Source organism: Monomorium pharaonis, chromosome 5 (genome assembly GCF_013373865.1).
Source record: "Monomorium pharaonis isolate MP-MQ-018 chromosome 5, ASM1337386v2, whole genome shotgun sequence".
Taxonomy (NCBI): domain Eukaryota; kingdom Metazoa; phylum Arthropoda; class Insecta; order Hymenoptera; family Formicidae; genus Monomorium; species Monomorium pharaonis.
In genome coordinates, this window is record NC_050471.1 from 3,550,099 (window position 1) to 3,574,904 (window position 24,806).

The 24,806-nt window shown below is 43.8% G+C and overlaps 2 protein-coding genes across 4 annotated transcripts in view; both read left to right on the forward strand.

Annotated features, from left to right (window-relative positions):
• LOC105837087 (CCR4-NOT transcription complex subunit 6-like) overlaps positions 1 to 24,806 on the forward strand; it is a 498,126-nt gene that overhangs the window by 49,161 nt on the left and 424,159 nt on the right. The gene's annotated exons all lie outside the window — the stretch shown is intronic.
• LOC105834255 lies at positions 1,738 to 23,027 on the forward strand. The gene has a single exon (XM_036286724.1). It carries the CDS (start codon positions 14,216 to 14,218, stop codon positions 16,514 to 16,516), a length of 2,301 nt encoding a protein of 766 aa, XP_036142617.1. The 5' UTR covers positions 1,738 to 14,215; the 3' UTR covers positions 16,517 to 23,027.

The window sequence follows — 24,806 nt, forward strand, 5'->3', positions numbered from 1 at the left end:
CGTAACGGAGAGATGTGCGATTTAACGCGGCCGCTTTGCAAACGGCTGTCCTAATTTCGGCGTTATAATCCGCGGATGCTGCGGACAAAAAAAAAACGGCTGACTTCTCAGGACCTCACCTCGACTCGGCCTGTGATTTTCTGTCGGTCTGGTGCATTATGCAAGAGTATCGTATCGCGCTTCGATTACTATCCTGTCCGTATAGTTAGGCAGTAGTACCGTGTTAAGGCGTGGCGAGGCCGTTTAATACGGGGCCGTGCGCGCTGCCAGAAAATTCTGCGAGAATTACCGACATCGAGTAACTTTAATAGACCGCATCGAACGGGTGCGGTCTAACAATCGGCCGTTCTTCAGCAGGGCGATTTTTTTGTGCTCGCCAAGCTACAAGATGGCTCCGCGATTGTCAGGAGCGCTTGACACTAAATAGGATAAATGCATTTATCTGTTTTGTAATGTGTAATGGTGATTCGAATGATCTAATATATGATCTAACATATAATGCGTTTGTTTATTACAGGAAATCTCAATCGGATGCAAACACGTATTATTTGCGTTCGGTATGAAATTAGGCAATTACTGATAATATACATATTAGTCAATTATCAGTTTCCTTGTCTATCGATTTAGATTAGTCGATTTCACGCACTATTGAAAAAGTCCAATCTTGTTGCTCAGCGATCTATTATAACAGTTATGCCGAATGCAATCGCTGTGGAATGCGAGTTTGCTGATCGAACCGGTTAATTGAACAAGGCTGAATAGAATGAGGCGGTATGATTTTGTGCTCGCTAGCGGGATGCTTGCTATATTGCTCGGGGAACCTTATGCCGAACGCGTTTAACAAGCCGCGCAGACCGAGGTATGCATTATCGATGACAGTCCCGAGACGTGTAATTGCTGTAACGACTGACAAAAAATAAAGGAACGATCCCGGCCAGTCACTGCTGCGCCGCCCTGTGCACTTCCGCGGTGCGGTGCGTTGCGTCCCTACGCTAGACCGTTCGCTCCTCCGACGTCGAATCCGATCTGCGATGTATCGACGTCCACGGCAATAAAATATCGCTCGGTTTATGTTCCCTCGGTTACATCACCGGGATATCTTCCGACCTTTTCGAGGCATTCGCTCGCCGCGATGCAAAAGCGATGCATCGCCCGAGGTCGATAACTTTCACCTTAATGCACCTCACACTCGTGTTCGAAAAACCTGTGTTCACAAAAATCGAGAGAACAGTATTGGAGAACATTAAGAGAGAAATTTATACTCCAACTGAGAAAGTGACTGTAAAAAAGAGACGCATGTGTGTGCGTGCGTTTTGATCAGAAAAAATTGTTATACAATCAGAATAAAGAAAAAAAAAATAGGACAATTGAAAGGAAAAAGGGAATTATTAATTAATTTCAGCTTTATGTATGTAATTCTTATTTTGTCTGAGAATCTCTCGGCGAAATATTTATTTAATTTTTGCAGTAATTTCGCTTTTCGAATCATAAATTTAATCATTTATATTCTCTACACTATTTATAACAAATATACGTTAAGTTATACTTCAATATATTAATATTTAATATCAGCATGCAAGTTTGAAAGTTAGCGTTCTCTATCCGGAACGTCAATTACATAATTTAGTCGTGTACGATACAAACTTCTAAGCGTTTGATATTCTGTTACTCAACCGCGACATTACTATTAATACCATCCAATAATCTCTGTTTCAGGTAAGTTACGATCTCTGCCCTAATCACGGCGATGGCGTATGATTGACTTCTCCTATTGGGTGAGTAGTTTACGCACATATACGCGGCATCGATATTTAATAACCGCGAGTTACGTTACCCGAGGAATACTAATCTCGATTTTAGAGCGTTGAAAATGGATCGTTTCCTCTGCAAGTAGTGTGAATAAATGGAAGTAATACCGCTAATTATGCGCAGGTATTGGCCACCTTGTTAGCGTAAGTGCATTCAAGTCGAAACGCTATTTTCTTGCGATTTGAGTTTACCGGGCTGCAAAGTCTGTACCCGTATACGTACATATGTACGTATATATTATATGGGAAACGCGTAATGTAATGTTTAACGATACTGTTAGACTACGATGTGCGAGTGACGTGAATTTGCATATGCCGCGAGATTACGTATATTTCTCTCAATTAGCGTCGAACGCTAAATTCAGTGATGGCACGTAACCGAATCAATAATATGTAAACATCGTTCTATTATCGGCGAGAGTCCCATAGGACCGTATGGATAAACATCGGTTAATCTCCGGTGAATCGATAAACGTTAAATTAGTTAGCCACTTCAATATTTATATCGAATTGTATTTTACTATCTTTATTATAATTTTATGCTGTTCAATCTCTAATTATATTGAATTACTTTTCGATAAAATTATCGGCGATTTATTGAGAGAATAATAATAATAATCACGCAGATACGTTCTTTGATATCGATGTTTTTATTTATTTCGAGAAACCGTTGGGTAGTTTCGCGAATCATTAATGAATTCACTTCAGTTACAGCAATATTAAAATTCATTTCGTGAGAAAATATCGTATATTCGTAGATATCCTTTTCATCTATTGAAAGTGGGTATAGAAAATTTGCATAAAAGCGAATTTAATTCCAAATGAGAGTCTGATCACTCTTGACGTTTGTTAAATAAGTAGTACACCTGAGTAACGTATAAAATCCAATATTATTAAGTCATTAAAATTTTTCTTATGACCTTCCTTTCAAATTATTTTCAGCATGTCAGATCTTGATTAATTGATTTTGGATTTTTATGATGTTAGTTTTTGGCGAATCTTATTTGAATACATCCATACTAATCAAGCGGATAAAATATTTAAAAATATATATCTAAATTTAATGAAAAGTAGGCTATCAGAAAATATACAGATAAAAATTATAATTACAAATATATTCAAATAGAATATAAACCAGACATTATATTATTATATTAAATGACAGTTCTGTGAACGTGATATTACAATTCTGTATATTATTTGATATTTAATTTAAAATTGAATTATATGATGAAGCTTAATATAGAAGTTCTTTTTCTAAACGGTACGAGAGCAATTGATATTATTTTTAGAAGCCCTTATTAATTTAATAACAAAAAAGGGCAATTAAATAAATTTTTTAAATTAATCTATATTGTGGAATCGTGTTGCTTCTGCCACAATATTAAACGCCCTCAAAGCACGGATTTTACGCGATATTCTTGTGCTTATGGGGTGGCTGTTTCATGGTTCATAAGTCGCGGTTTTATTTTTTTTTTCTTTTATTATTGGTCATGAAAGTTGCTTGATTAAAACTGAGGATTCAGAGCATTTCATGGCGAAGCCATAATTACTGATGAAAATATGCCCCATAGAATTTATAACTTTGAAATTTTCCATCCGCTTGTTTGACCTATTATCTACGTGCAAAATGAAAAAGAAACCGCATGATCGTTAACCCGAAGGAATTAGGCCGTGTTACGAGAGAAGCGGCGTGTCGTGAAGCTCGGAAACTCGCCAGATTTTCCGGAAAGACAGAAAGAGCGTGATCTCCTGCCGCAGATTAGACATAATGAACGCTAATGAAATGATTGATGAAGAATGCCGTAAAGTGGAGAGATCTCTCTTTTTCTATTATTTGATTTAATTATTCTCCTCCGCGAGCGCATTTAACTCCGTTGTGTCACGTTTTCGAGCTTACCTTTTAATCGCTGACTATAACTTTTAACGATCGTTCTTGATAACAGAACATGCTTTTTTTTTATTTAATAGCTCCATCGTATTTCGAGTTAAGCTTGCAATTACGTGTCGGCAACAATATATACAGCAGACGTACGTCTATGTCATATAACGGCGATCTTGAATAGGTTCTTAAACGGAAAGGTTAATATCACGTAAATAACGGCAGATCGAGCAATTTTGTTAACTCGAGATCCGGGCAAATCGAATAAAATCTTACGATATAAGAGTCACAAGAAAGAAAGAAAGAGGTCAAAGAAAAGGGGGAGGGGGGGGGAGAAGGCTCTCTTTGTGGCGGATACCGATGCGAAAACGTTAATGACTCGCTTTTCTCCCTTTCCCTCCTTTATTCGTTCATTTATCGCGCTCACGTATTAAGGGAGGTTCGTTAGTGTATGTGTTTTAATATCGGCTAAAGCTGCGAATTTCTCTCTGTGTTTCTCTTCTCCCTCGACTTTTCTCTTTTTCTTTCTTTTTCTCTTCTTCTCATATCGCTTATCGCGTAATTCTTTCGACACGGAAAAATGAAGGAAGGGAAAATAGGACAAAATGACACTCTTTCGACACTGAGCGAATAGGATGTGCACTTTACCGAGGAATAATGTTCACGAGTCGTGCGCGCAATTCGAGTGTGTTATACCACCTTCGTGCGCTGCTGCTGCTGCTGTTACTGCTGCACGGGGGTGGTACAATGTTTATCGAAAATCGATAATAAGGCGAATGCGCGTACGACATAGTTTTGCTTGTTTTCGCATCGTTTGTCGCGGCTTACGATCCATGATGCTCTTTCTCTTACGAATTATCCATGACACGAGCTTTGAGAAACGATCCCGAGTTATTTCAAGAGGAAAAGCGACTTGAGTCAAGTTTTAACGTTGCGTGTTAAAAAAAAGGTAACGTTTGGGATTTTTATTTAGGTATTTTCGAGTATACCAAAATGCGGTCTTCGAAATTGCTAGAAGCGGCTCTTATTAATAACTAAAATTATGTTTCGTTTTACTGTTTCTTCTGTGAGAAGGTATTTTCCCTAAGTAAGAAGAACGAGCGTTAGCAATTTGCGGAGAAATCGGATCGGACGCGATCGATTTGTTTACGAGGAAAACGCATCTTTCGGATTGATCTATAAATTTCGTAGAATTGAGTCGAGCTAATGTTTTTTATCCGGCGGAAAACAATTTCAGCGAAGACGCGCTGTTTGCGTTGCATCATTGCGATGCACATTTTATCGCCGCGTAACAGCACCTCGTTATTCTCGTTATCTCGGGCGTACCACGTCAAAATGCGTGATACATGTCTCACATTGTCGCACATTGTTCCGTGTTCAAACAGAGATTTCAATTAAAAGCGATATTTTTTCCCCTGGCACTCGCCAAACAATGAACTCAATATTTGCATTTGCTTTACGTAAATCCCGTTATTTTCATGATTGTTAATACGCGGTGAGCGATTTATTCGAATCTGATTAGCATGTATGCTAAACGATCACGAAATTCGAGTTGAATTTGGGAAATGTGGCTGGGTCTGCAAAATCATGCACTTATGAGTTCATTTTTAATTATGATTTCAATCAGGATTTTTCTGCAACTCTGCCGATACTAATAACTTTCTATATTTACCTGTAAATAATGTTTTCCGCAACAAGTAACGTAATGACACGAATTTTATAAAACCTTTACGGCTGAGTGGAAAATGAGCGAAAACATGAAAATAAAGTTTTGCCGATACTTTAATGCTGCTCCCATCCATTATTGTGACGGCAATATCTTTATTTTCCGATCGGAGCTGCCATATCTATCTGCGGTGATAAAACGCGTTTCGTTAGGGACCTGCGTTTAATCCCGCGAGGAAGTTAGATCTATCATCTCCCGCTGCATCTCGCGTTCTCGCGGGTGTCGTAAACGTCAAGGAGGATTATTGCAGCTGTCCCGAGCGGTAAGATATTGCGAACGCGTGAAAATCCTCCCGTCGAAATGCCGCCTGCATCGTCGGTTGCCCGAAACTGACTCGTTTCGTCTTTCCGGGGAGAGACGCGTGTCAACAAAAATCACGCTGGAAAATCACGTTGCCCTTTCACCATAATCAGTCGACATCATTTGACCGCTGTGTCCCGGCGCAGTTGGATCGTGTCTATCATCGTGTAACAGGATTAGACGGCATTTAAATTTTTAAAGCACATTATAAAGCTAATTGTGGTTACTATATTTTTATGTTTATGATATGTTATTATTTATTTTTTACGTTATATATTGTTACATTGATCTTTTAGTTATCACAAGGTACATGTTCCTTTTTGAAAGATATCTTTCGTAAAGATTTTGTGATATTTAAACTTCTACTTTTTTTTTCAATTTACGATACATTGAGATTTTTTGGGCAATCAAATTGATATTGCTGTTGTTTAGAGTGTAATCAATCTTTGATTTGCCGACAAAGATTGATGTGTTGATAATTAATGCAATTGTGCATTGACGCAATTAACATAATTAACATAATTAGCTTTTCGTGTATAGCATGTCAAGTATGGCGGTATTAAATTTTAATTATGGACACTTCGACGAAGTCAGCAGCTCTTCTAATTACGGAAGATCTCACTTCCCTCGTTAGTTCAAAATAATATCGGGTCGTCTGTATTTCGGGAGCGAAGTTTGCGCAGGAACTGGCGGAGTTTAGGCTATTTATCCGCCGTGAAGCGTTATCCGCAGTTTCGTCTGTGTGCACATTTCGCCGCGATTAGCGCATGTTCGTTAGTACTTGGGCGTGAACTTGCACGAGGGCCTTCGCCAATCAGTCGGCCAATACCCCGAGAGATATTCCTTTCCGAGGGGGAGAGAGAGAGAGAGAGAGAGAGACCCTCCAGGATCTTCGAGATAATGAGAGGATCCTCGGGCAAAGAGAATCGGCGGTATCCTTCTGACGAAAGTAGAACGCGGAACAGATTGCCGTTTATCGATTTTGCGTCCGGCCACAGACAGACCCTCGTTATCTCGCTTTATAAATATTTAATTAAGCACACGGGGGAGTTACCCGGTATACGCAGAAGACCGCGCTCGATCGATTGGCGTGTAATGGAATAATGAAATAATTCGCAAATGTCGTAAATCGCATTTGAAATTCCCTTCTGACAGATGTCAAATGAGGTTTTACGTCGCGTATAAATACTCTTTTTAATTAAATATATGAAAAACCATTATATATATATTTTGTATTTTATATAATTTCTCGTTTATTTGCACGCATGTGGCACGCGAAATCTCTGCAGAAATCTCCGACAAAATAATCGCAGAAGAATGATATATTAGTCCAAATTTTCATGTTATTTCTTTTTGAAATATTTTTCTTTTTTAACACCGCGTAAAACGGCTGAATTGTGACGCGCGTCTTACCGTCTTGATAAGAAGTACTTTTGGTGATTCGTTAAAACATTCCGTGACTCGTACGATCGCGTTACTGTCATGTTACTGTCGTGACTAGCGCGGCCTCTTACTTTCTGGGGAATAGGCAATACCGATAAACAGACGGGATGCCAACTGTGTGCATTGTCTATTGTCCAATTAAACATGCCAAAACGTCGAATCCAATCGGAAATATTTATTAGACGGGCGTTCGGCTGTTGCTTTTATTTATGCGTGCATGTCGAATCCATCAACGATAATCGTCCACCGCGATCGATTATTCGCGAGCAAATAATTTATCGCGCACGTGTCATTCCGAAAATCATTTGTAATCTTCATCAATCGATCGTCTACCACCGTTGATAATCCCCCTTGATTTGCGTTCGACGACGAATTTTTCGCGGGAATTATTTTTCAATCCGGCGAGATTTGCCCGTCATTGTTGAATGAGAAAAATCTCTGGTTTCCGCGTGTTACGTTAAAGGACGGAAGATAAAGGTAAAATACCATTGTACGCTAACACGCTTGTCAGATCAGTCAGATTTCGTAAAGATAACAGATAAAACGTTGCGCAAATTTATAATCTAATATCTTATTAAAGGGAATATTTTATGCGAATGTGTTACTTATTCATGCCTATAAGCCGGGGAGCTGATCGAGAAGAGCTTTCTGGGACGATGAAAACTGAAATCCCTCCAAGGCCCTGGCCCACGTTTCTCTCAGTTTCCTCTCCTTGAGAGGATTCGCCAGGTAGTTGCGCCGCGTCGACCGTAAACTTGCGAACAATCACGATAATGGATGCCTTCTAGGAAAAGTTATAGTTGCGGTGGCGTAATAATCGGCTGGCTGTCGGATAGACCGGGGGATCCTCGAGTGGAAGTAGGGAGGGTGAGAAAGCGAGACGGGAGGGAGGCGAGAGGCGAAAAAAGATGAATCTTTTGGGCGGACTCGGAGGAGACAGATCTAGGAGAAAAAGCACGGAAACGTGTGCCACGGAGGTTGTTTTCGTCGGGGATACGAAACCGGGCTGATTTTTTTGCTCTCTCCTCGCTCTTTGTTGCAACTTGGCTGTACGACGGTTACAACAGCAGTAGCAGCAGCAGCAGCTACTAGTAATTGCGTGTTTCACCTAGAGTCGAGGAAACGTTTGTTTTTCTACGTGTCCGTGCCACGTTTGTCGGTTCAAGCCGAAGCTCTCGGCGGCACGTCGCGTGTGTTGCGTGTACATTTTAACATCCGAGCAGTCACCCGCGTGAATCGAAGACTTCGTCACGGGAAGCGAGTCTCATAATGCGTGAGAATCGAGATTCGACTTTGCACTCCCGAATCTAAAATGAAGTCACATTTGAAATTAAATCTGCGAATTACAGACTTGTCCTCGCAGTCCCTCGGTTGTATAAATTTAAATGCGGCAGTTTAATCATTCACTACTACTGCCTCACCTCTTCATTAAATTTAACTTATTTAGAATTATTCTCTCCAACTTGCCACATTTGCCTAAAACTGATAATTTTAGGCGAGAATATTACACGAGCGCTTTATCCCTCTTGTAGATTTGAGCGTCGTGTCTTATTATATAACAATTATTCGGATTATCGCCGTTTAATAATCGACAACTTACAAATCACGTAATCCGCCTTCCACTGGTTACTCTCTATCGTTGCCGTTAATTTTTCACGTGCACGCTAATCTTCAATTTTCCAGGCGTCCTGAGCCTGATGTAATGATCTAGAAAAACGACTTCCACGCGCTCAGGTATACGTAATGGGCACGGGATGTTAGTTACGTATTCCCATTACAGAGATGCCCGCGTGCATGCCACGGCCATAATGCGCACAGTGGATTTCTCATTATCGATGCCCGTGATTTATGCTCTGTTATCGTAAGGGACATTGTACACGTAGTGCAGGACCTAATTCGGATTATGCTAAGAGATTACCGCGTGGGTAAAGCATCGGTTCCTGCTGGCTGTTTCCCATTGATCGTCGAGCGCGTTGTATCCGTAGCGTTCACATCGGCATGATCGGTCGAGCATGTCGATCGGAAATCTTCATTTCCAAGTGGGCCAAGTCATACGGGCTCACTGTCATTACAATTAACGCATTCGGAAAGAGAATGTGTCGCGCATTGTTATAGTTAAAAAAAAAAAAGAGTTGCTTTACTTTGATTTTTTAATATATTTTTTTGTAAATCGGGCGATCGTGCGTTAATAAATTTAAACATTTATATTCATGCGAACAAATATATAACTACAGATTTTAGATGCTTCCCCGATTTTAAAAAGAACATTATTTGCAAATCGCTCTTTACAAATTTGTAGCCGCTATATGCACTGCGGTCAATATCGTGTTCGAAATTGGAATTGGATTGGATTATATTGGAATCGTTTCGAACTGACAAAGTTACTTTCGTTGGACATCAATATTCCTAAATGAGGTTTCCGTACTTGAAATAATGGACATTCCTGCCATTTGTGTTCGGCACAATGTATTTTCCAGCGAGCGAACCGCAACTGTATGACGTCGAAAAAAAAAAAAAAAATTATCGCTCGAAAATATCGCTGCGTGATCAAAGTCATTTCGCGAGATCAAAGCAACCCCATTTTCCGCGGTACGTGCACGAACTGCATTGTGGCTTGCCTGAACTGTTTTTGTTCCTGCCTTTAGCGAAGTTGCGAATTTTTCTCGCCATTATCTCGTCTCGCGCCGACAAATTCCTCGGTATGACGAAACCGTTCGATGTTTATCTGCGATGGCGGCCGCGTTTTCAGGTATGCATGTATTGTACATTCACGCGCGATGCTATTACGAGATTCCGCGGCGAGGAATATCCCGTCGTAAAGCATTATTAAACGCTTCTCCCCGATTATTTATGCTTGTGCACATTGTCGCTTCTATCGCGATTGTGCAAAATCGTTGCTTTCATCTATTTAAAACAGAGTTTTTTTTGCAAGATGATGTCTCAATTTAATGTTTGGCGAATTTAAGGTTTTGAAATATTTTATCAACATTTGTTATCTCTCATTAATCTGATTATTATTATTTAATAAGATTGCTGCATTGCCGAGATGCCGTGTAAATAGTAGATTTTGTTATTTTGATTGGAACAATTCTTTTATTATTTATTGAAATTTATCTCAAAATTTGAAGCAGCCTCTCTTCGTTTTATTATTTCAGTTCATCTTTATATCTCTATCTTTTTTCCTTCGGATTTTTATCGCGCGTATAAATCATTGTTGTAGTCGCTTTCACTCAGGAATCGCTCATTCAAGCGTACTTATCGACCAAGATTTTCTGAAGTGCGCTTGTAGCGCACTTTCACGTCGCGCTTCGTCTATTTTTCATTATTTCCCGACGCGCTTCGTTTACCTTCGGCAAGAAAAGCGCCTCCGCGTCTCTCCTTCATTCTGAATATCTGTGATAGAGAGTCACGCTTCTCAATTTCAGTCCGAGTTTTTCTAATTTAACTGAGAATAAGATCGTCATATTTATCTTTAACCTTATTAAAAATTTTCAACTTTAGAATCTGCCATTTTAATTAACCTAATTGATGGCAGGTCTTAATTATTTTACTTATAATTTTTAACATTCTGTGGCATTAGAAACATATCTAAATGTTTACTGAAAAACAAAAGGTAGAATTATAAAAATATATTATAAAAATATATCCATATATTTTTTGAATATTTTTTAAATTTTAAATAGACTTTATTTTTGTTTTTGTAATAGAACTGACAGCAATAACAACATATGCGGCAAAACTGTTTCTACAAACTGTTTCTCTAGTTTATGTGCTTTATGCTTTTTTTAGGAACCATAAATTTATCACGCTGTATACCTATGTCTAACTACTTCAGCCAGTTTATCAAATAAAAGAATAAGCAAGGATTATTATTACAATTGTTCGTTTATGGGACGGCAACAATATTGTGTTGCGGTTTAATGGTTCGACACATTTCACAATAACGCCAATCTATAGCGGTGCTAATCGCGGATGGCCACTTTATCGAACGACCGATCGCGCGACGGGACATCAAAATCAGTTTGTAACAATCGCTAATGACGCATCCTCGATCGGGACGCGCGATAACTCGTGCATCGCGATCGACTTATCTCTGATCAAGAAACACAATCTATCCTACACCAGGAAACGCATTGACCCTAATCGCGTCGGGAGAGGTCCACTTTAGATTCCATTTCGTTTAGACAGGTGTACTTTATCATTGAGGTAGTACGAAAAAAAAATCAATACATTTTTTCTCGTTTATAATATGTGTATTTGATTCACTTTTATATATCATACGTAATGATTGAGAAAAAACCTTGCGTACATATTTTTCGTTTGTAAAAGTTGATAGAAGACTTTTTGTTTAGTTAACAAAATATTTAATAAAGTGAATGTATGGAATATGTATATATTACGTTAAATATAGGCGAAGTTTTAATATATTTCTAGATAGAAGATATTTCCGCAGAAAAAAATTGATTCACTCCGGAGCTAACGGAGAAATGCCTTTATTTGAGTTAAGAGGGAAATTTTAGAAATTTTGCACGCAACATATTTCATTCGCGTTTGCTCAAACGAGAAGTGTAATAAAGCGAAAGCACGGCAAACTTTTTTTTTTTCGAACGTGTGTAATAAGCGTGCTATTTGTTTGAGGGGGAGAGAAAGAGGCGCTCTTCCAAACTTTTCTTTGACTCGCACGTAATAATAGAGAGATCGTTCCAAACACGCTCATTCCCGATGTATCTAATAATAGAGAGAACCAGTTCCGAGCCTCTTTCGTCACAAGTGTGGTAATAACAGGCCAAACGAGCGGTCCTAAAACTTCCTCTTGATGCACGCTCTTCGTACTCTTTTAATACGTGTAATAACGCGGAGAAACGCGCTGCCAAACTTTCCTGATGTGTCTAACGGCAGGACTTTCAAGAATGAATCGAACACACCACCCCTCGCCGTCACCAGACGTTTCGGATAAGAGAGAGTGGGCGGAAAGAGATCTGTGTGTGTGCGCGCGCGCGCGCACGACCCGAGTGGCGTGCCGCGGGCGATTGATGACTTGTGGCCTACTTTTCGAGCCGGTGACCCAGATGCGAGGGTGTCTTGATGTAAGATATCGGAGTCCTCCTACCTATCTCTTTCCAGCGTGCTCCTCTTCCGTACTCTCTCCACTCTCTCCAGTCTCGACCGCCTCGCGGTCTGACAGTAGTCGGTTAGTTCGCTTTGACAGCGAGAACGTATGGCCGATCTCGTTTCTTCTCGGGAGCGACCTAAGTCTACGAGATTTTTAGGAACTGATAGCCGATTGTTTTAAAAGTGAAACACGTCAAGTTCCGAACGTGCTCTATTTCTCTACATTTATTTAAAATGTAATGAATATTTGAGTCACGTTCAAAGCGAACGATTCGTTTCTTCAATTTGAGCGATCTGTCGTATTAGTTTTATGTTTTAGAAATAAACACTTAATGACCCGTTGTGTTAATTATTTTATGCTGTATCACGCGACGAAACATGAGTTTGCGTGATTTTTCATAGAATTAAAATTGCATCATGCTATTAATCTGATCCGATCGACGTGAACTATTTAAAACCGACGTAAAATGAGAAAAAAACATCCTTCGATAGACGATGTTTTGCATGCGAAGAGTTATTACCGCGGATATTTTAAGCGGAGTGCATTTTAAACGAGCGACTTATCGCTCGATGAATCATCGACACGATCGTTACTCCATTTTTCCTTTATGATTCATTGTATAAGTGAAGGTGATATCGGTGGAACGCATGATACTTTATCAACACTATCCGATGTAGATTACTATATCATTTGTAAAAATAGCCCTGATAGTGAGGAATTTATGTAATGGCATGTAGGTTTCTGTGGAACGTTGAGATACGTTTGAACGTACCAATCGCTCTCTTTTGACATTTCTACGAGATTACATCATTTTCCTCGCGCCTATCTAAATATACATTTATCCAATACGTAGTCTGTAATAAAAAGCCGGTTTTTTTTTAAGAGGAAGTCACGAAGTTTTTTTATTTTATTCATTTCCCCATGGGAATTTGATTAGACTTTATCCGCTCGAAAGTAAGATCAGAAAGCCATAAAAAATTCTTCTTTCCCTCTTTGTAATCTACTGTTTTAGACTCGCTCATATTTCACGCTGCAGCAAGCACGAGGGAAGAGAGAAAAAGAAAGAGAGAAAGAGAGAGATGGCGAAAGCAGGTTCAGGATTTGTTTATGAAATTTATGCTAAGTCAGGGTATAAGAAACCCGGATAAGCACCGGGCAGGCAGGCAGGCAGGCAGGTAAATTCGTCTCTGTCAGTCAGCATTGCGACGAGTAGACGACGATGCTCCCCGACTCGTCTCATCCCCGCTCTACCTCTCTCGGTCTCCTAGCTTTCTCCTAAGATCTTCTCGCCGAATTGTGACAGCGTCGTCGTCCGCCGGAAGGATACGACACCACGCCGCGCGTTGTATATACCCGATGTGCGCGCCGTCGTATCGAAAGGGGGTAAGGAGTGGGAGATGACGATGGTGGGGTGTGGAAGTGCCATCGCCGACAAGGGAGGGGATCTGGTGGCTCGTGGTGGTGGCAGCAACGAGAGCGGGTAGGGAGACCTCCACGTCGCAGAGTATCGGGAATGGTGTAACGTTGCTCCGGCCAGCACCACCAGCTTCAGTGTCGTTCCGGCCGCGGTCTCGTTAGGTCGTTCTTGGCGAAGAATTGCGAGTTTTACACTCGTTCGGCATCGCCGCGACCGCCTCTCGTCCCGGCCTACTTTCGAATACCGCGGAATACGTTTGCGATTTCGCGCCGAACCTAGTCGCACCGGCCGTCGTCGTCGAGGATCGTTATGAACATGGGCTAGATCACGGCCTTCCTCATCCGCTGGAGGATCCGCAGAGTGAGGTAATGTGTCGCGGCAAGTAGAGGAGAAGAATCGGAACGGAGTTGCTTGTCAGTGCCAGAGTGGCAGTGCAAGAGTGTCGAATTTATTCCGTATCGCTGAAGATTAGCGTCGCGATCGTGCATCTGGCAGTATTGGTGGCACGGTCCGCGGGTATTGTAAGATGAGCCCGGCCTCCCAGGGCGCCCTGGAAGTGGAGCGTTACATCGGCAGTTGCCTCATCTCGTCTAACGTGCGCGCCGGGCTGCACGGCAAGCCCGTGCCCGTCTGTCGGAAACAGGAGCAACTAGCGACGATACGTGGTGGCAAGGCGCGCGGTTGTTACAATGGAGGGCAGAGTTACCCCGGGCTGGCCGATCAGCAGCAATGTCAGGTGCAATACGGCGGTCCGGGCGGCTGGACGGGTGCGCCGTTGATATCAATGACGTCGAGTCCGCGCAGGTGTAATCAGCGGTCCTCGCCGTCGCTCGGTCAACAGCAGCAGTCACCACAGCAGCAGCAGCAGCAGCAACAGCAGCAACAAACTTGCGGTGACCAGCAGCAGGTGCCACCGGGTGGTCATCAGCACAAAAGTCCCCTATCCAGGTTGGCGATTCATACGCAGGGCGCGCCCCTGATTCTAGCCGGGCGATTTTACAATCGCGGCAAAGTGCACAACAACAACAACAACAACAACGGTAACGGTGGTAACAATTCTAATGGTATCACCAATGCGCCGCCTTGCGGCAACATTGCCGGTAATTACGTTCATAATAGCGCGAACCCGTCCATGACGAGCAACGTGAACAGCGCGACGAGATGCCCGACGTCGCGCATCGCGCCTCAAAGGCCGCCGGAGGCGGCCGCCATCAAGAAACCACCGACGACGGTGCCTTCGAACTCTAAGACAACGGCGACGAGCGCCGACTGTTCCTCCGCCGGTGCGGCAAAGGAGAACGCCGGTTCCTCGAACATCGCGAACATCGATTCGCTCAGTATCGCGAGCGACGAGAGCTCCGGCTCGAATAATTCGGAGAACAGTTTACCCCGCATTATTAAGCCTCGCAAGCGCAGAAAGAAGGACCGTAAACCGCCGAACAATGTCGTGGGCGCGGGTGGCGTCGACGCGGCTAAACCGGATGAATCGCAGGCGCAGCGGCAGCAACAGCAGCAGCAGCAGCAGCAGCAGCAGCAACTGCAACTTGCCGGTTGCGGCGCCGCAACCGGGGAACAACAGTGCGCCGTCATCGGCGTGAAATCGTACGCGCCGACCTGCTACGAGCAGGCAAGGATCTACGAATCGGCCGCGCCACATCTCAGGAACTACCGGAGGCCACCGGTCGGTGGCCATCGTGAGAATATCTACGGCGGTTGTAGGGCGCCGTCGATGCAGGCGGAGATGGCGGCGGACGTCAGGCAGCAACGGTACGCGCACCATCGGCACCATGTGCAAGTGAAAGTGCTGGACGACAACCGTAACGTGATCGCGGCGCCGATGCGTGCCGCGGCACCGCCCAAGGGCTACCGGCATCATCATCATCACGATAACGGCAACTGTAGCGGCAGCCTGGCGCGACGTTACGTTCACGAGTATACGGGCGAGTCCGTAGTTTGCGAGGCCGCTGCCAGGGGGGACAGTCTGGGTCCGTGTCAGTGTCGATACTGCGACCCGGCCGGTCTGATCTGGGACGTCGATCGGAACGGCTACTCGCCGTTCCTGACAACGACGCTGCCGCCACAGCCGCCGCCGCCGCCGCCACTGCCGCCGCCATCGTCGTCGTCGCCGCCGTCGTCGTCGTCGTCGTCGTCGTCGTCGTCGTCGTCGTCATCGTCGTCGTCCGGCGTCGAGTACTGTCGCGGTGGTCATTTCGGCCATCAAATGTCGCCGCTATTCTTGACGTCGCCGTGTACGAATCTACCGGAACGCGCGCTCGATAGACTGTTCGACGAGCACTCTCGACCACACGACGACTGCAGGGACGCGGGATCAATCGCCGAGCCCGGTGGCGTGGTGTTGAGGCGCAGCTGGAGCGACCCGACGAGTTACTTCAGCTACGGCGAGGAGATCGCCGCGCCGACGAGAGACGTCGGCGTCATCGGCGACCGTGGGGGTCAATCCGAAAGTGGAAAACACAAGCGAGCCCTTTGGCGCGGCGACAGCATTGGCAGCGTGCCACCGAGCTCGCCGGCGAACGTGAACGCCGTGGGCCCGAACGCCGGTGGCGGGTCCACCGCGTCCCCGAAAGGTCTGGAGGTGTCCACGGAAATTATCACGTCGCCCAACGGCCATCGGGATCTAGAGATCAAGTTCTACTCGTCGCCGTCGCCCGCCGAACGTCTCGTCGAGGAGGACAAGTCGTCGTCGAGTCTCATCGGAGAGGCCGACGACGACGACAACGGGGACGACGACTTCAGCGATATATGGAGTTACCACGAGTCGAAGCTGCAGCAGGACTTCCGTACGCTGCTGCAGGCGGAAGAGTGATGGATCGTCGTTATCTAACCCCAGGATGTTCTCGAGCGCGACGGAGTGTAAAGTGAGAGCGAAACGGCGAACGACGAAGAACAGGAACAAACGCGGAGAAAAGGAGGCGAGTGCGCGCGTGGGCGCGTTGACGAGGTATTCGGCCCTGTTCCGAAACCAAGTGACACGACCGAGAGAAATATGGGCGAGGTTCTCCTCGTCGCTCGTCGCGCGCAAACGACTCGATTGACGTTCGCCTCACGATCGTGTTTCACGGTGGTCGCTTTTACGGGCGGTCCGGGATCTCAGGGGGGGTGGGGGTGGGGTCGGACAACCAAGCCATTGCGTTCTCCGCGCGAACCACTTAAGCCTAGGCAAGACGGCGTCGAAGGCGACAACGAGGAGGGGCCTCTCATCGCTAACGGTGTTCGTAGTATACGTGACGTGACGTGACGTGACGCGACGCGCGTGCACGCAATGCCGCACGCGACGCGACGGTGTCGCATCGGCACTCCATCTGATGTTCCGCGTCCAGCGAAGTGAATTGACTTCAGCGACCAAGAAACCGCCGTTGTCGATCAGCCTCGTCACGACCGTGTTAGTCTCCGAGAGATCGGAAGAGCGTGCGTGCGTGCGTGCATGCGTGCGTGTATGTGTGTGCGTGTGTGTGTTGTACGAGTCTACACGCGAGCGTGTTTGGATATGCGTAACGCACGTGACCGTGTCTATCGGGTCTCTTTTAGCGCATGAATTTTTTTTCTCGTAGTATAAGTTATGACACCCGACGATCCTCGTCGGTTATTTAATCGGCAATATTTTTCACGAGTGTCTTTTTCTTCTCTCTGGCATGTGAATTTCGCTGGAAAATACGAAAATGGCGGAACGTTAACAGAGATTGTTACTGACGGAAACCACCAGAGAATGATAACACGTTCGATATGTGTTTTTCAAAATCAATTTGTCGATCATAGATAATCAGTCCAACGCGCGACGTTCCAATTTGCTTCGTCGGATTGGAGAACACTAGTCGATTAATTTTGTTATTATATATATTGTTTGATTTATAAATATCTAGATAAAATATTTAGATAATTCTGATTGTCTTAATCACGTTGATCACGCACGAAGATTTAGCCACTTTCTCTTGATTTTCATTGCTGCAACAATATTAGTGATACGACCTAATCATGCGTAAAAGAAGCTGCGAGCCAAGAGACGATGAAACGCAGAAGCAAGGCGGAAGGGACGAGGAATAAAATATAATATATATAAAACGTTCCTGATATTTTATGTATTACCAATTGGAATATCGGAATGCCTTCGCCGTGCCCTTTTGTAGACGTGGGACCACTCTCATCTCTTATGCTTCGACTATATCTGTTTTCCGATCAATTGCTTCTACACAATGATTATCTTATCATGAATTTATTCTATCTCATTCCGCGATCCCACGCCCAATTCTTATACCCCATTGTATCTTGGCTCCGACGTATACCCGAGATCGACGCGTAGAATACTAAACTATCGCTTCACGCGTAATTAGGCAGCGGCTATCTTTTTTTTCCTCGATTCGCGAAGTGACGACCGGATACGTGCGTACTCCAACATCCTCCTAAAACGTTTTGCGGCTCGAGCGATTAGGAAACGCTAAATTGTCGAGCTAATTCACTGTTAACGCGACTGGACTCGTTTTAGCCGCGCGAAACTCGAGATACACTTCTCGATTGCGCGTCGCGCCATTCATAACGGAAACGCGAGACGTCGTGCGCAGCGTCTATAAGGCGCGTTCGCGAGAAGGTAATTTCGATTCGATCCGTGCCGAACGCAAGGGGGGTTAACTACGGGGGTTAAGATGCACGCTCACGCGCGTCTCGTTCGATCACGCATCGACACGCTCGCGTTGGTGGCGACATACACCGGCATTTTTCTCGTCGCCGCCGCCAATTTAAGACAAGTAGCGGCGACGTGACCGTTTAAAACGTAACGTAGCAATTAATCGGAGGAACGATGAACGGTCCGATCCATTGCTGACCGCCGCCGCCGTCGCCGATCGTAATCAACGTCTGCGCCTTCCATCTCGCGCCTCTCCCTTCGCGCCCGATCGCTCGCGATAGTAGGTCGAGCTGTTCCCCCGGAGCTGGAGAGAGAATCTTCATCGTCTTCTTCCCGCGTAAGGGGCTCGCCTCGCGTGAAAGGAAAGAGCTACCGTCCGTACTGGTAACTGCGTTTAATCGCGCGCTATCGCCGCGTTTTATCGGATAACTCGGCGCAACGGTTCAGCCTCGTAATCGAGCGCCGATAACTGGGCGGCTGGCTCGCCGAGTTCGTAACATTGTTTCGTGTTCTCCCTCCCCTCCACCCCTTATTCTCTCCTATCTGCTCTCGCATGCCGTTTACCGTTGCCTCTGCTAAATAACGGCATGCGGACCAGATAAACGCGTTATTGATTTGTTCAATATCAATACAATCAAGTGGAACTATCGTTGCCGTCATTCCTTCTCGATTCGCCATCCAGACTCGGATCGCCGATATTGTCGTACGTTCCGTTACGGGAACTGTCTAACTCGTAACGGCAGCTCCGAAGTTTCGTATCGCGTTCACTCTCTCCCTTCGTCCTCGGGTCTCCTACGATTTAAATTATAGTTAACGTAATCTCGTTCTGTACAAATGGAGTCTTACGGATATTTGGGATTCAGAATTTCGACTTTTTTTTTTGGCTTTCAACAATGAAACGCTATCGGTACCCCATATACTTGTTTAAATAAATTGGAACTCGTTTCTTCAGAATTAAAACCGCTGACAGAGAATTTAACTTTACGGTTAAATAACCACAGTGAGGAATCCCATCATTAGTTCGTTAGATTTTGTCAGGTTTTTTTCTTCGGGAGTCAGTTACGTTGGTATGATCGATCGGCCACGGTTCGATTATCGCGGCGCGATCGAAATGCGACGGGTCGAAGCGCTCGAGACCGAGCGAGGGTGGAAGGCGCGGCAAGGAATTACGCGGTATAAGATCAGGCACATTCTATACCCGAGATATACACTATATATCTACATTAGCGAAAGGCCATCGCGCAGATTTACACAGAGCGAGTAGAAGCGAGTAAACGTATAAGCGAGTCGGCCGGTCACACACTTACAAAGTACACGTACACACATACAGATACGCCGTGTCTATCGCGAGCCGCGTCGTGATAGGTCGACTCGTTCTTCTGTAAATCTGCGCTTGATGATCGAGAGAGAGAGAGAGAGAGAGAGAGAAAAAACAGAGAGAGAGAGAGAGAGAGAGAGAGAGAGAGAGAGAGAGAGAGAGAGAGAGCGAGAGAAAGAGCCTCGGTCGAGATGATGACCGAGGTCGCGCGACGAATCCCGCGAATCCTACGTTGTTTTGTATGCGATATACGAAGACTATACGACACCTGTCCCCCGTTTTCCCGCGACATTATACGTCAACTAGACGGACAAGATACATATTACGAGCCACCCAGCATCATCTCACATGCCACCAAGCGTCATCATCTCACCGTACACGTAACACACATGCACACAACAAACAACACGGCAAACCACCTATCGTTAGACCGTAAGTCTAGAATCTAAGGCGATCCCATTTAGATTATTATCTCCGTTGTCTATATGTGTATAGAAGAAGTCGCGCGAAGACGGGCCCGCCTTTTGTTGTCACGATTTCGGAGCGCGCGCGATGGAAAAGCGATACGACGATAATGACGAGGTATGATCGGGGGAGTATACAATGGGTGGTGTACTTTCAATGGATGTTTTTTGCGTATGATACGCGTCTCGTTTTGGAGAAACGGGAGGAGAGAAATACATTCGCAAATAAGGAATGATGTAAGTTTTTTTTCGTTGCTACTAAAAAAAAAAGAGAGAGGTTTGAATTTGAAAGAATACCGTGTCGCGTTTCTCGTTACGCGAGTGGTACAGTTACTAAATAGTCAGACGTGCAATCGGAGGGACACAGGCTTGGCGCTCCAGTTTTCCGGAGACATATAGCGCGGTTTTGAATTAATCATGAATATTTATAGTAGCCGTTTCTCCAAAAAGAAGCGCGCGCGGATTAATCTAGGAGGAAACCGATGAAATCCTGTTAGTATTCAGTACGCTCTCGCGATGTTGGGCGTACGAAGGGCAGGCCATAAAAATTCGACAACGACGGCGGCGACGACGATGTCCGTTTGGGACTGTGTAACAGGCAGGCGCGCGCTTTGTGCCGAGTTTGACGTACGTGGCGAGCGCGAGCGCGCGCGCGCGTTTCCCGAGCGCGAGAACACGAAGAATGATATTAGCAATATTTCTCTCTTGCCGCCGAGTCGCACCTTGCGTGGCAAGTTTTATTGCCGAGTGGCGACAGATAAATATTGTCCTTGGCTTCTTGTTAAGGCGGAGCGCGCGCGCGCGCGCGCGCGCGACGCACCGATGCATAATCATGCAATGTGTGCGCGAGGAAATCGCATACGAGAGAAGAGAGAGAGAGAGAGAGAGAGAGAGAGAGAGAGAGAGAGAGAGAGAGGGAGAGAGAGAGAGAGAAAAAGGTTGCTTTAATAACATCGTCGTCGGATATTTTTTCTCGGAGGATTCCTACAAATCGCATCCGAGGGAAAAAGGCCTGCCATTCGAAAATGTTCGTTCATGTTTTATCCGATTGCATTCGATGTTTGTCGACGCCGTTGTATTTTCGGTTGTATTTAATGTCGCTGCATGTGAATGCGGACTAAGTAAAGTGAAGCACGCCGAGGGCTGATTTAAGTCGAGCGACCGCAGCGCAAGCCTATTTTAAGTCGTACAAGTCGTTCTTATTTCTATAAGTATAAGCGGCCTTTCTTACCGTGGGTTTTTTTAACGAACACACGTCGTCCAAGTCGTCTGGCAGATTTGAATGAAAGGATTAAAGGAAGAAAATCACGCGTCGTGTTCTATATACGTACTGCACTTGCTACAATTAAACTCGTTTTTAACAAGCTGTCGCTTCTACTCCAGGCGTTCCTACGTACAAATTTCCTTCATTCGACTTAAGCTTTTGGCAATCTTGATTGCTCGACGGCATAGCTTTTTATAGCGTTTATAGCATTTCAGTACTAAAAATATGCAGCTTCGATAACGCATCCGTTCTCAAATGACAAACAGCAATCGTAAAATTTTGTTGTAAGATGAAATGGAGAGATAATATAGCGTGTTTGTGTTATGTGCGACCTCTTCGCGAGAAATGACGACTTTGATCTGAGAAGATACAAGTGTTTCCCGACGTGTCGGAGAGGAATGGTGAATGGCGTTGGTGATTTAACCGCGGAACTTGTTACGAGCAGTTTTCCGGAGACGCGTCGGCGGAAGTGACCTAATTTATTTACCGTTCTCTAAGCGCCTAAGAAATTTGTTAAGACGCGTATGCGAATGTCATGGCCGAGAGAAATAAGAATTGACGAATAAACAAAAGAGAGAAAGAGAACGATGCGTACAGTCGTTATTTTTTGAAGAACAATCCTAATATTGTTGAAGATACTTTCGAACGGAATCTTCACCACCTGTTGACCGCCCGGATATCGCGAATGTACGTGAAAGAAGAAAGAGCGAAAGAAATTTTCCTTTTTTTTAAATTATAGTTTTAAATATTTGCAATTTTTACTTGTATTTATCGCACGTGTCTGGAAATAACGAGAACGAAGAATGGCAAATATTGAGGGAAACAACCGCGGTAAATATTAGACAAACAAGGAACATTGAAAGGATTAAGAAAAAAGATGGAACTAAAATGTGGAACTATTAATGGGAATAAAATGTGTGGCAGCGAGACGCTTGATCGATTTTTGGAAGCTTAAAATTTGACGTTAAAATTTTTTAAGTTAAGAATCCGTAACAAATGCACTTTTTCTGTTTCTCTTGAGCGACAATCATGATTTAATTTGCTATGCGTTTGTAGCAAAATTCAGTTAAAGCTCTAGAAACATAATTATGTAAAAAAATATATATATATAGAATAGCTTCGCGCTGGATCATCGACATGCATTAGTTTTTACATTACCTAGCCAGGATGTCCTTTAATTCTGATGATTTTGCTTCTCCCGATCGCTCGTCCAATGTGATCGCTTCAGAAATCGTGCTTTCCGTCTGATCTGATCTCTGACGAAGACAGAGGGAGAGACTCGAAAACAGCCGAAATGGAGGGAGAGTTCAATAAATGCAGTTCAATAATTCTCGATTGGTTCTCTTCTCTTTGTCTTATCTCTTTAAATTTTCCCCATGTCGGCCGTCGATCGTTTTTTGATTCTCTCTTCCTCCTGCTTCTCCTTTATGTATTTATTTCACTCATCGTCAATTGACGTTAATAATGTATTGTGATAATGCAACGATATAATACACGACATACACACGTACATACACACACTGATACTCGGCTCCGCTTTGTCATAATAGACTGATCAACCAAGCCGACCTACCAGCGTCGCCTAGTTAGTGCTGTGTTGCACTAACTCGAATCACACTGTTTGGAAGATTCAATAAAAACGTCTTTAATTTATTCGTGGTAGTTATTTTTATTGCGTCCCGTTTAATCCGTACTAGGTTAATAAATTATGTAAAATATTTATATTGATATGTCGATATCACGAATGTCTTCTTTAGAAATAATACATATGTGTGTAAAAAGACCATTATGAACTCATACTATTAATTATACAATGGATGAAAGGTCTATGAATAATTTATCGTTACTATTTAAATGCGATGTTAAACTCATAGATATTGATTTTGATATAATTTGTAAATGTTTCTTAGTCTATTATTCTATCTTTGTATTAATTTGTTCTTATATATCATGTGTTACTAATTAATCTGTCATAGATTTTTCTTTCTGTAATTTATTACAGTTAATTTTCTCGACTGAACTAATTTTGAAGGGCAGAAATTAAGCTACCGCGTATCTTTCTTTTACTTCTCGGGCCTCCGATTCGCGAGCATCCATTCGTTCATGGAGAACAAAGTCACGCAAGGATAACTCAATCATCTCCTCCATGCGTTTTTTATTCATTCTTTCTTTCTCTCGCGAGCGAGCGGATTGAGTGAAAATAACGCGGGGCGTTCAATTTACTCGTTTATTCAGATGAAAATTACTGAGACGGCAATTTTGCCTTCCGCTCGTTACACGACGAAATGTACAGAGCCGCATGACGTGGCGCGTATTATAACGAGTTTGACTTATGGTAAGTACGGTAACAGAGTTTGATACGTATTTAAGATTATATGTATCCCGTTGGCGAGCTGATTTATTACGCGAGCGGCGATTTAATATCTCCGACAGGAGTAATGATATAAAACACTTAAGTCACGATCGCCCGACATTACGGCCAGCATAAACATATAGCGCACAAAGTAACGTGGGTATTAAGCGAGCGGTGGGAATTAAATTTAAAAATGTCAACTATTATTAGGATGTAAATTGTATCAGCCATTTCAGATAGTTCTTTATGTTAATGTAATCTCTTATCGATCGTGCATAACTCAAGTAGCATAGATCTTGAAATTGTATTTCATTACCTATAATGGAGGGAGTTCTTAAATTGGTTAATTACTCTTTTTAGAAATACCGACCTGTCCGTGATGATTGCGCAATTGCGATCCTTCTCCGTGGGTGGTACGATGTTATCTATTCGAGTGCCGTTTACGCGCCGTAATTTCTCGAGAAATCCTGCCGATTTCATCGTCGCTCTTGCATCGAACGCCTCCGCGTCGGCGAGGCACCGATTCTCTTGGTTCCTCCCCGGAATTGGTTTGTGCACTTGGCCGATGTCAGATCGTCGTTCGACGATGGCGAACGTAATCCGACGATCTCCTCTTCCTTATCTCGGAATTGAGTAATTGCCTCTTGCCCGGTTCATGTGCGAGTCGGTAAACTGTTATAATTCGCCCACGTTGCCGCGCATCCCTGGTGCTGTTAACACTCGTTCTTCACACATCTCTTTTACCACACCCCCTTTTTTGCCATTGACGGTTCTTACGACCGGGTTTATCTTTATGATTTGCTTGTTATAATTATTGCGAATCCTTTGCCTTTTAAAGCTTTAGAAGACTTTGTTGCCTCTCTTGAACTTTGTTTACAGAAAAGAGAGAAAAAAACCACAAAAGATATTTACTTTTTACCTCAGGAAAATATATTTTCACAAATTATTTTCTTTCAATTTAAGAGAGAGAAAGAAAAAGCAGTTTTTCTACTTTATTATATTACTTAATTTTTTTTTGTGTATTAACGCTCTGAATTACATTAGGAACTTTGAAAAATTTCTCAAAATTCTTGTTGGAG